The 12,054-nt window shown below is 42.8% G+C and overlaps 1 protein-coding gene across 3 annotated transcripts in view; it reads left to right on the top strand.

The window, feature by feature from the left end:
- The window catches only part of ARL3 (ARF like GTPase 3), a 44,539-nt gene that overhangs the window by 5,467 nt on the left and 27,018 nt on the right, over positions 1 to 12,054 (top strand). For all 3 annotated transcript variants that reach the window (XM_038009507.2, XM_007964527.3, XM_073019302.1), the window contains exons 2-3: positions 3,818 to 3,961; positions 10,774 to 10,890. In XM_038009507.2, the coding sequence (XP_037865435.1) occupies positions 3,818 to 3,961; positions 10,774 to 10,890 (261 nt within the window). The remainder of the gene's footprint in view (positions 1 to 3,817; positions 3,962 to 10,773; positions 10,891 to 12,054) is intronic.

The raw sequence follows: 12,054 nt of genomic DNA, 5'->3' as shown, positions 1-12,054 counted from the left end.
TTTTGTTTTTGTTTTGAGATGGAGTTTTGCTTTTGTTGCCCAGGCTGGAGTGCAGAGACACAATCTTGGCTCACTGCAACCTCTACCTCCCAGGTTTAAGCAATTCTCCTGCTTCAGCTTCCCAAGTAGCTGGGGTTACAGGCATGTGTCACCACATCTGGCTAATTTTGTATTTTTAGTAGATACAGGATTTCACCATGTTGGCCAGGCTGGTCTTGAACTCCTGACCTCAGGTGATCCACCTGCCTCGGCCTCCCAAAGTGCTGGGATTACAGGTGTGAGCCACCACACACAGCCAAAAAAAAATTTTTTTTTAAAAATAGGAAACAGATCTTCCTTCATAATTTCTGCACTAAGCAGAAAATGCATGAGAAGAACTTTGCCTATATGTCATTTAATGTACTAATTTGATAAATTCCAGATGTTTTAGAATTTATTTTAAGAGGTAATGAGACCCCTTCTTTTCACTTACAATCAGGAACTCAGGATTAATAGTAAAATGAGTTTTCCTCTTCTTAACCTTTTTATGTCACCAGTCCCCTAAGGATCTCAGAATTTTAATTTTTACTTTTCTGAAAGGTGATATTATAAATGAGTGACTGCAATATAGCTAATAGAAACCAGGGAGACTTCTTATAAATATAGTTTTAAGAAGGAATGCTGTCAAAATATTCAAGACCAGATGAGATAAAAACAGCAAAAAAAGTCTTGCCTTTGGGTAGATCGCTTGAGTTTAGGAGTTTCAGACCAGCCTGGGCAACATGGTAAAACCCCATCTCTACAAAAAATACAAACTTAGCGGGGCGGGGTGGTGTGAGCCAGTAGTCCCAGCTACTGGAGAGGCTGAGGTGGGAGGATCGCTTGAGCCCAGGAAGTCGAAGCTGCAGTGAGCCGTGTTCACACCGCTACAATCCAGCCTAGGCGACAGAGGAAGACCCTGTCCCCCCAAAAAAAAGAAAAAGGAAAAAAAGTCTGGCCTTTTAAAAAGCCAGACTTTTGTTTGTTTCAAATCTATTCAATCTCTCGCCCCCAAATCTTTTGGCACAGAATTTGTCTAGCTTAGACTAAACCTTCCATTTTACTGCTGGAAAAAATTGAGGCATAGAGAGGTTAATGTGGTCCTTAGCAAGTCAGTACAAATACAGTACTAAAGTGGTAAACAAAGAGTCTCTGAGGCAGAAAGGAATTCTTAATAATTATGCGTATTTGCATATGATTGTCCAAAGATGCAATTGTTGAGAATTATTTCTCAGAAGTATCGTTTGATCTTAGTGAACAAACTGGTTTGAATTATTGCCTGGTACAATGTGAGTAACAAATATAACCGTTTTACATAATTCTAAGACTCAGTTTGAAGGAATTTCTTCTTGGGCTGGGAGATTAAATTATATGCCCTTTACACTCTGGGATTCTTTGACTCTTGTTCTAGCCATGTATCGTTAGAACAAAATTATCAGCTATAGCACAGAACAAATAACTTTCCTGTAAAGATGTTCTTAGGTTCTTAACTAAAAATCAACATAGTTTTTTTTGTTTGTTTGTTTGTTTGTTTTTTTTTGAGACAGTGTCTCACTCTGTTACCCAGAGTGGAGTGCAAAATACAGCTCACTGCAACCTTGACCTCCCAGGCTCAAGCAATTCTCTCACCTCAGCTTCCTGAGTACCTGGGACCACAGGCATGCGCTACCATGCCTAGCTTATTTGTTTTTTATTTTTTGTAGGGACAGGGTCTCACTATGTTGCCAGGGCTGGTCTTGAACTCCTGGGCTCAAGTAGCCCTCCTGCTTTGGCCTTCCAAAGTGCTGGGATTACATGCGTGAGCCACCACGCCCAGCAACATGCTTTATATTTCTATCCATAAAAAAATAATGAATAATGGCCAGGAGAGGTGGCTCATGCCTATTGCACTTTGGGAGGCCAAGGTGGGCGTATCATTGGAGGCCAGGAGTTCGAGACCAGCCTGGCTAACATGGCGAAACCCCATCTCTACTAAAAATATAAAAATTATCCAGGCCGGGTGCAGTGTCTCACGCCTATAATCCTAGCACTTTGGGAGGCCGAGGCGGGCGGATCACAAGGTCAGGAGACCGAGACTATCCTGGCTAACATGGTGAAACCCCATCTCTACCAAAAACACAAAAAAGTAGCCGGGCGTGATGGTGGGCGCCTGTGGTCCCAGCTACTTGGGAGGCTGAGGCAGGAGAATGGCGTGAACACAGGAGGCGGAGCTTGCAGTGAGCGGAGATCGCGCCACTGCACTCCGGCCTGGAGACAGGGAGACTCCGTCTCCAAAAAAAAAAAAAGACAGAGGCACTGGTATTACAGGTGTGAACCACTGTGCCTGGACTTGTTTTTCTCTCAGTTCTTTAATTTAAAATGTAATTAGTGTGTAGAAAGTCTCTGCCTGAAAAAAAAAAAGTATTTTTAGTTATTTCTTTAAAAGAGACACATGAGGCGGGAGGCTGAGGCAGGAAAATGGCGTGAACCTGGGAGGCGGAGCTTGCAGTGAGCCGAGATAGCGCCACTGCGCTCCAGCCTGGGCGACAGAGGGAGACTCTGTCTAAAAATAATAATAAATGAAAACAAGAAACAGAAATATTAGATTAACAGTAAAAAAAATCCTTAGTTAATTTTGGTTTTGTTTTGTTTTTTTGGTTTCATGGATGTCTTTTATGATTTCCTAACTTCTCTGTTGTACCAAATTTTTAATCTTAAAAAACACAGGTAATCTATAGCATGCACCTATCCTGTAGGGTCTTGTGAAAGATGATAGTAGAACATTTTTAATGAAGTAGAGCATTTATCTACTTCAGCTAACATTTTAGCTGAAATAGATAAAATCTTTTTTTTTTTTTTTTTCCCGAGACGGAGTCTTGCTCTGTTGCTCAGGCTGGAGTGCAGTGGCGCTATCTCAACTCACTGCAACCTCTGCCTCCCAGGTTCAAGCGATTCTCCTGCCTCAGCCTTTCAGGTAGCTGGGACTACAAGGCACTTGCCACCAAGCCTGACTAATTTTTTATATTTTTAGTAGAGACGGGGTTTCACCATGTTAGCCAAGATGGTCTCAATCTCCTGACCTCGTGATCCGCCCACCTCAGCCTCCCAAAGTGCTGGGATTGCAGACGTTAGCCACCGCGCCTGGCGATAAAATCTTTTTTAAAAATTTTTTCCATTTAATTTTTGTGGGTCCATGGTGTTACCTATTTGTAGGGTGCACAAGATGTTTTGATACAGGCATGCAATACGAAATGATGAAATAGATAAAATCGTTAACAGAGAGCCCAACTGTAATTTTATATAGCCTTTTTATATATTTTTGTATAACACCTTAAAATCTTGTGTTAACTTGGGTGTGTCATTCTATTTAATTCCATAAGTGTTATCTAGTGCCTGTTTAATAAATGCCAGCCATTGTAGCTCTTACCACAAGAAACTTTAGTAAAGGAGAAAAATACAAACATCAGTTACCTAGTTTGATATGATGTGTGTTCTGTTCTAAGTGTATATAAGGGGCTTTAGGAACACAGATGGGGTAGAGTTCACACTCCAAGGAGATTTGGGGTGACTGCTAAGCTAGATTGATAGAAGGAGCAGAAATAAGCCATGCTACTTATTAAGTTGCTGAATTTACTATAGCACTTCTACCAAAACTTGGAAAGAGGAAGCAAATGGAATAAGTGGTATTAGAGTGAAAAATAATAACATAAGCTCTCTATAACCAAGAACTTTTTTCAAGGAGAAGTTATTCTGATATCCAGTAATATCAAAGTCAGTGCTGTGCTTCCAGAGTAATCTGTCTCCTTTGTGGTTGTTCAAGGGCTTGCTCTCAATTTTGCGCAAGTTGAAAAGTGCACCAGACCAGGAGGTGAGAATACTTCTCCTGGGCTTGGATAATGCTGGCAAGACCACTCTTCTGAAGCAGCTAGCATCTGAAGATATCAGCCACATCACACCTACACAGGTGAGCACTACCTTGGCTCCAGATGCCGTGTGACACAGAAAGACGATAATAGCAATGTGAAAGACAAAATGGGAAATACTGTTTTGTCCACTTCCAAATTTTGTCTCTGAGAAAAGTCTATGCAATCTGAAGATAACCAGATTTCAAAAATATGTAAGAGATTCCATTCTCATGCGGTATTTAGAGTAGTCAGATTCATAGAGACAGAATGCAGAATGGTGGTTACTGGAGCTGGGGAGGGGGAATGGGGAGTTATTGTTTAACGGGTACAGTGAGTCAGTTTTGCAAGATGAAAAGAGTTCTGTGGATAATGACCCACAGTGTGAATGTATTTAATGCCATGGAACTGTACACTTTAAAATGGCTAAAATGGTACATTTTATGTTATAATGTTAAAATATGTACACGGACACACTTCACAGTGCCCACTTCATCAGGCTACCGCACTGCAGCATCTGCACCCCGCTGGGCTTCAGCCTCCACACATCACCTTTCAGCACATGCACCCCTCTTCCATATGTGCCCCTCCTTCCCCACCCACACATGTCCTCAGCAGCTGCATATTGTACATGTTATCTTACAATTTAAAATATATGTATACATATATACACGTGTGTGTATTTCTGTGTGTATAGACAAATCCAGCAGATTTAAGTGAGTACCTATATTCTTTTTATTTTTATTTTATTTCTTTAAATTATTTATTTATTTTTTGAGACAGAGTCTCGCTCTGTCACACAGGCCGGAGTGTGGTAGCGCAATCTTGGCTCACTGCAACCTCTGCCTCCCAGGTCCAAGCAATTCTTGGGCCTCGGCCTCTCTAATAGCTGGGACTACAGGTGCACGCCGCCATGCCCTGCTAATTTTTGTGTTTTTTTGTAGAGATGGGGTTTCACCATGTTGGCCAGGGTGGTCTCAAACTCCTAACCTCAATGATCCACCCACCTCAGCCTCCCAAAGTGCTGGGATTATAGGTGTGAGCCACCGTACCCGGCCTATTCTTTTTTAAAAATAGCTTTATCTTCTCTGATTATGAACGTAGTGCATGTAGAAAACACAGAAAAAGTATAAAGGAGAAAACTCTGAGAAAGACCATGGTTAATATTTTACTGTGTACAGGCCGGGCGCAGTGGCTCACGCCTGTAATCCCAGCACTTTGGGAGGCCGAGGCGGGTGGATCACAAGGTCAGGAGATCGAGACCATCCTGGCTAACACGGTGAAACCCCGTCTCTACTAAAAATACAAAAAATTAGCCGGGCCTGGTGGCGGGCACCTGTAGTCCCCGCTACTCGGGAGGCTGAGGCAGGAGAATGGCGTGAACCCGGGAAGTGGAGCTTACAGTGAGCCGAGATCATGCCACTACACTCCAGCCTGGGCGAATAGCGAGACTCCGTCTCAAAAAAAAAGAAAAAATTTTACCGTGTACTTTTCAGACTTAATAAATACAAATATGTATCAATTTTTAAAACAAAAAAAAAATTACCTGCTTTTTTTTTTTTCTCTCTTTTTTTTTTGGGAGACAGAATCTCGCTCTGTTTCCCAGGCTGGAGTGCAGTGGCGCGAGCTCAGCTCACTGCAACCTCTGCCTCCTGGGTTCAGGCGATTCTCCTGAGTAGCTGGGAATATAGGTGCACACCACCATGCCCGGCTAATTTTTTGTATTTTAGTAGATACCTGGTTTCACCACTGTTGCCCAGGCTGGTATCAAACTCCTGAGCTCAGGCAATCCGCCCGCCTCGGCCTCCCAAAGTGCTAGGATTACAGGCATGAGCTACCTTGCCCGGCCAATTACCTGCCTTTTTAAATCCAGTCTCATCAACCTTCCTTTTTCCTAAGAAGGGCAAGCAAGCAAAACATAAAGGATAAGGAAATGATGGTGCTCACAGCGTGGAGGTTTAAAGATGAGTCCTGGGCTGGGCGCGGTGGCTCACGCCTGTAATCCCAGCACTTTGGGAGGCCGAGGTGGGCAGATCATGAGGTCAGGAGATCAAGGCCATCCTGGGTAACACGGTGAAACCCTGTCTCTACTAAAAATACAAAACAATTAGCCAGGCATGGTGGTGGGCGCCTGTAGTCCCAGCTACTCAGGAGGCTGAGGCAGGAGAATCACTTGAACCTGGGAGGCCGAGGTTGCAGTGAGCCAAGATCGCACCACTGCACTCCAGCCTGTGCGACAGAGCGAGACCTTGTCTCAAAAAAAAAAAAAAAAAAAAGACGAGTCCTGGGCGCCGTGGCTCACACCTGTAATCCCAGAACTTTGGACTTTGGGAGGCCAAGGGGGGCAGATCATGAGGTCAGGACATGGAGACCATCCTGGCCAACATAGTGAAACCCTGTCTCTACTAAAAATACAAAAATTAGCTGGGTATGGTGGCGGGCGCCTGTAGTCAGGAGACTAAGGCAGGAGAATGGCTTGAACTCGGGAGGCGGAGATTGCAGTGAGCCGAGATCGTGCCATTGCACTCCAGCCTGGCGACAGAGTGCGACTCCGTCTCAAAAAAAAAAAAAAGAAGAAGATAAGTCCTGATTGGAAAAACTGTAGTGGGTTTCTTAGAACTCATTCCCTGTAGGAAATCCTGAGAATGCCTGACCTTTGGCTAAGCCAACAGGGATAACTTGTTGGTCTTAGTCACTTTAAAGTGTTTGAGCATTAAAGGTTAGAGGTTTTAGCAAAACCAGAGTTATTTTCCATCACTGTACTGTGATAAGACCCTGGTGTCAGGTTTGAATGGCTGTGCTGGCGTGCATGCATACTTCATGGCCTATGAGTCTTACTGATTCACAACTCTTTGTGGAAAAGTCATTTCAACTGCTACCAAATGAACAATTTTACAGCTTCTGAACAAATTTAATGTATAGCCTGAGGAGGAGCAAATTACAGTAGTCTAGCCTAGAAGGGCTGAAAACACATATTAGTGTGTCAAGATTTCTGCCGGAAAAAGAAGCACTAGGTTTTGTGTGCCTTGCTTGTGGGTTTTCTTTTGTTTTTTTGGTTTTTTGTTGTTTTTTTTTTAGTATTAGCAATAAACTGTATCTCTCAAGAACACTAACATGAAGACTTCCACACTGCAAACACAGAAATAAACTCAAAGTTAGGAACCCAAAGTTCTCATTCTAAACTTCAGGCTTTGTTGGATGTGTTATAGGTGACTCTGATATTATATTGCATCAACATTTCATATTATTTAAAAACAAACTTTTATTATGTTTTTTGTTTTATATTTGAAAAAGTAATAAGTGCTTATTGTAGTAAATTTAGGAAGTATAAATAAATAAAATTGAGAAACTAGAAGTCACCTCTATATAATGCCCAGTCAGACATACCACTGTTCACATTTAGGAATGTATCAAGTTTTTTTCTATGCATATATATGATGGGTATATTTAAAATAAAAAATAAAAATGGCTCATAGAGGATATACTAGTTTGTATCATCTATATCTAGATATAGGTTTTTTTTAGAGACAGGGTTTCACTCTGTCGGCCAGGCTGGAGTACAGTGGCGCCATCCATAGCTCACTGCAGCCTCAATTCTTGGTATCAAGCAATCCTCCCACCTTAGGCTCCTGAGTAGTTAGGACTGCAGGCATGTGCCACCACACCCAGCTAATTTTTTTTTTTTTTTTTTTTTTTGGTAGAGATGGGGTCTCACTACATTGCCCAGGCAGACCTTGAACTCCTGGGCTCAAGCAGCCCTCCCACCTCAACCTCCCAAAATTGGGATTATGGGTGTGAGCCACTGAACCTGTCCCTTCTTGTTTACTTAATAATAGATCATGAACATCTTTCTGTTATTATGTATGTAAATGCTTATGTAATATACATCTCTAAATGTTTGTGCCCATTCATTATTGTTTCCTCAGAATAACTTCCTAGATTTGTTGGGTCTCATTACTTATAGACGTTTAAGCCCATTGATACATATGGTCAAATTCCAAGATTTACTGTTACTGTATTCCAAGATTTACTGTTATTTATTTTCTGCTTTATTCCAGAAAGGATTCAGTATTACTGAGTTTGACATTTAATATCATTGTTGAATATGAAATTTTAAAATATACTAAAGTAGTTTTGCCAGTGAGTCACAATGAAACTTTTTTCAATAAGCTTACACTATTTCCCTTTAGAATTCTTGAACTTCTAGGCCGGGCGCGGTGGCTCAAGCTTGTAATCCCAGCACTTTGGGAGGCCGAGACCGGCGGATCACGAGGTCAGGAGATCAAGACCATCCTGGCTAACACGGTGAAACCCCGTCTCTACTAAAAAGTACAAAAAACTAGCCGGGTGAGATGGCGGGCGCCTGTAGTCCCAGCTACTCGGGAGGCTGAGGCAGGAGAATGGCGTAAACCCGGGAGGCGGAGCTTGCAGTGAGCTGAGATCCGGCCACTGCACTCCAGCCTGGGCGACAGAGCCAGACTCCGTCTCAAAAAAAAAAAAAAAAAAAAAAAGAATTCTTGAACTTCTAATGTATTCAGTCATTGGCGTATTAGAGAAGCGAGAGTCAGCAGGATCCCCATTTATCCTCCAGAGACTGTGTATCCTCAGTGGAAATTGGGTGGCAGTGTTCCTGTCCTATTGCACTGTGCCTTCTCCTTCTGTGCCAGGCAGCAGTGTTGACAGGCTACCACATGAAACAAATGTTTGTGGAGGCATCCCCAAATGTATCTATGGCTGAAATGTCTCTTCTGTGGTAGCAAGCTGTTGATTGGGTTTTTCTTTTTCTTTTTTTTTTTTTTTGAGACAGAGTCTCGCTCTGTCACCTAGGCTGGAGTGCAGTGGCACAATCTTGCAGTGGACTCACTGCAAGCTCTGCCTCCCAGGTTCACACCATTCTGCTGCCTCGGCCTCCCGAGTAGCTGGGACCACAGGTGTGCCCACCACCACGCCTGGCTAATTTTTTGTATTTTTAGTAGAGATGGGGTTTCACCAAGTTAGCCAGGATATTCTCGATCTCCTGACCTCGTGATCCGCCCGCCTTGGCCTCCCAAAGTGCTGAGATTAGAGGTGTGAGCCACTGCGCCCAGCCCTGATTGGGTTTTTCAAATCCTGGTTTCCCTATGTAATTTTTGCAAGAAGACTTTAAAAAAAAATTCTTGTTCATGAAATGCATTCTCTGGGAACCCCAAAGGGCTTGTTAATTTGTTTCCTTCCACACTGACCCCCAGCTGGCAATTCTGCCTGTCCCTGATTTGCTCACCTTCCTCAAAGTTTCACCTCAAGTAACTGTCTTAAAAATGAAGGCTTTCAGCCAGGTGCAGTGGCTCACACCTGTAATCCCAGCACTTTGGGAGGCTGAGGCAGGCAGATCACCTGAGGTCAGGAGTTTAAGACCAGCCTGACCAACATGGAGAAACCCTGTCTCTACTAAAAATACAAAGTTAGCCAGGCGTGGTGGTGCATGCCTGTAATCCCAGCTACTCGGGAGGCTGAGGCAGGATAATCACTTGAATCCGGGAGGCAGAGGTTGCAGTGAGCTGAGATCACACCATTGCACTCCAGCCTGGGCAACAAGAGCAAAAGTCTGGAAAAAAAAGACTTCCAGTCAGGCGCAGTGGCACATGCCTGTAATCCCAGTGTTTTGGAAGGCCAAGGTGGGCGGATCACGAGGTCAGGAGTTTGAGACCAGCCTGACCAATATGGTGAAATCCTGTCTCTACTAAAAATACATTAAATTAGCCGGACATGGTGGCAGGCGCCTGTAATTCCAGCTACTCGGGAGGCTGAGGCAGGAGAATCACTTGAACTTGGGAGGCGGGGGTTGCAGTGAGCCAAGGCCACGCCACTGCACTCCAGCCTGGGCAACAGAGCAAGACTTTGTCTCAAAAAAAAAAAAATGAAGACTTCCTTTTCAAGTTCAAGTTCATCAGAGTTGCCTATGAAAGCACTTTTTTTTTTGAGATAGAGTCTCGTTCTGTCACCCAGGCCAGAGTGCAGTGGCATGATCTCAGCTCACTGCAACCTCTGCCTCCTGGGTTCAACTGATTCTCCTGCCTCAGCCTCCTGAGTAGCTGGGACTCCAGGCATGTGCCTGGCTAATTTTTGTATTTTAGTAGAGACGAAGTTTCACCATATTGGTGAGGCTGGTCTTGACCTCCTGACCTCCTGATCCACCCACCTTGGCCTCCCAGAGTGCTGGGATTACAGGCATGAGCCACCGCGCCTGGCCTGAAAGCACAATTTTAAGTGACCACTTGTTTGTTTCCATCAGTGTCTGTAACTGAGGGCTCCACCTCCCTACTGGGCTGATATATTCGAGTTATAAACCCAGCCTCCCCCATAGCATCCTCAGTTCTGCTCTTTTTCCTGATTAATCCCTATAGGAAATTTATTTTGAGCTGCTCTTGAAGAATCTAATCCTCTAGATTTGTAGCTTTTGCCTCTTTAAATTTAGCTTGTGTTCTTTTCTGCTGAGTCTTCAGATTCAGCTTTTTTGTTGTTGTTGTTAGTTACATGAAATGTCCTGTTAAATTTTACTGTCCTGAAGCTTCATGGGCATGTGATGTGTGTTGATTAATTAGAGCTATTCTCCTTTGGAGTTATCCTCAGCAATTATATATGTATATATGTTCATTGTAGAAAAACATTATGTTAGTCTGACATTATTAACACTGACTCTACAACCTGGATGAGACAAGCATGTATAAATATGTTTCTTTATTCTCTGTCACAACAAACCATTTTCAGCATAACCAGTATCACATATGACAGAGTACTTTAGAATTAATAAAAAAAACATAGTTATTAAATGTAACTTTGTCAGAATTATGATCCCAAAGTTTAATAAAACTTGATGTTTTTGCTTCTGTTTCAGGGTTTCAACATCAAAAGTGTACAATCACAGGGTTTTAAACTGAATGTATGGGACATTGGTGGACAGAGGAAAATCAGACCATACTGGAGGAATTATTTTGAAAATACTGATATTCTTGTAAGTACTCCTTCTGATGCACTAATTCATAGTATTTTCTGCCATGTATTAGAAACATGGACACTGTAACATTCTTTCTTGTCAGTAATTCCACCACCATAACATTAATCACTGTGAATTTAGCAGGGATAGCAGAAGGCTGCAGATTATAAAGGGAAAACGTCTTTGTGTAACTTGTATAAGATGTTTTGCTGTCCCTCAGTAACAATGTTGTACCCACACCCGTCTTGGCAAAATAAAGTATTTATTAATTGCCATAGTGATTTGAATAGCAGAAGGGAAGTCAGAAGATCATGCCACTGACTGTCACCCCTAGGAAACAATGAATCAAGTGTATCACAAAGAGAGCAACCAAAATAGTGAAAATACTGGAAACCATGATGTATAAGGAGTGGTTGAAAGACCTGACAGTGTTCTTCCTAGAAAAGAGAACACTGGGAACTGTCTAGGCAGCTTCAAGAATTATCTTAAGTCAGAGGGATTGAATAGTTCTAGAGGGTTGAGCCAAGAGCAAGATGGGGAATATTAGGTGGTAGAATGTAATTCAGAATAAAGAAGAAGTTTCCTATAATTACAGTTGTCCAGAAGTAGAAGAAGCTGCCTCATAATTGGGAATACTTTGACGCAGGGAGCATTCATTCAGCTGGAGGCCAATATTTTAGCTCCCAGCTCACTGTCATTTCCTTTAGGACCACTACTGACTGTTTCAGAATTCTTGGAGATTTCACTGTCCACATATATGATTTCCACAAAACTCCAGCCTCTCAGTTCCTTCACCTGCTCTCCTCCAATGATCTTGTCATCTACTCTGCCTCAGCCACATACTCTCATAATCATACCCTAAAACTAGGGGAACTCATGAACTTAGATGGGAGAAAAATTGCATGTCACTTTTACTAACCTCTAACCAAAAGTTTGCATTTACATCAGTTATGATGCAAGGCAGTAAACTGCAATAATAGCAGCCATATCTATGTATTTATTACTAGTAGAAATCATCTAGACCAGGTGTGGTGGCTCATGCCTGTAATCCCAGCACTTTGGGGAGGCTGAGGCGGGAGGATCGCTTGAGCCCAGGAGGCAGAGGTTGCAGTGAACCCAGATCGAGATCGGGCCACCCCACTCCAGCCTGGAAGACAGAGTTATACTCTGTCTTAAGAAAAG

Source organism: Chlorocebus sabaeus, chromosome 9 (genome assembly GCF_047675955.1).
Source record: "Chlorocebus sabaeus isolate Y175 chromosome 9, mChlSab1.0.hap1, whole genome shotgun sequence".
NCBI classification, from domain to species: domain Eukaryota; kingdom Metazoa; phylum Chordata; class Mammalia; order Primates; family Cercopithecidae; genus Chlorocebus; species Chlorocebus sabaeus.
Note: the sequence above shows the minus strand (reverse complement) of the source record. Positions and strands in the feature narration are given on the sequence as shown.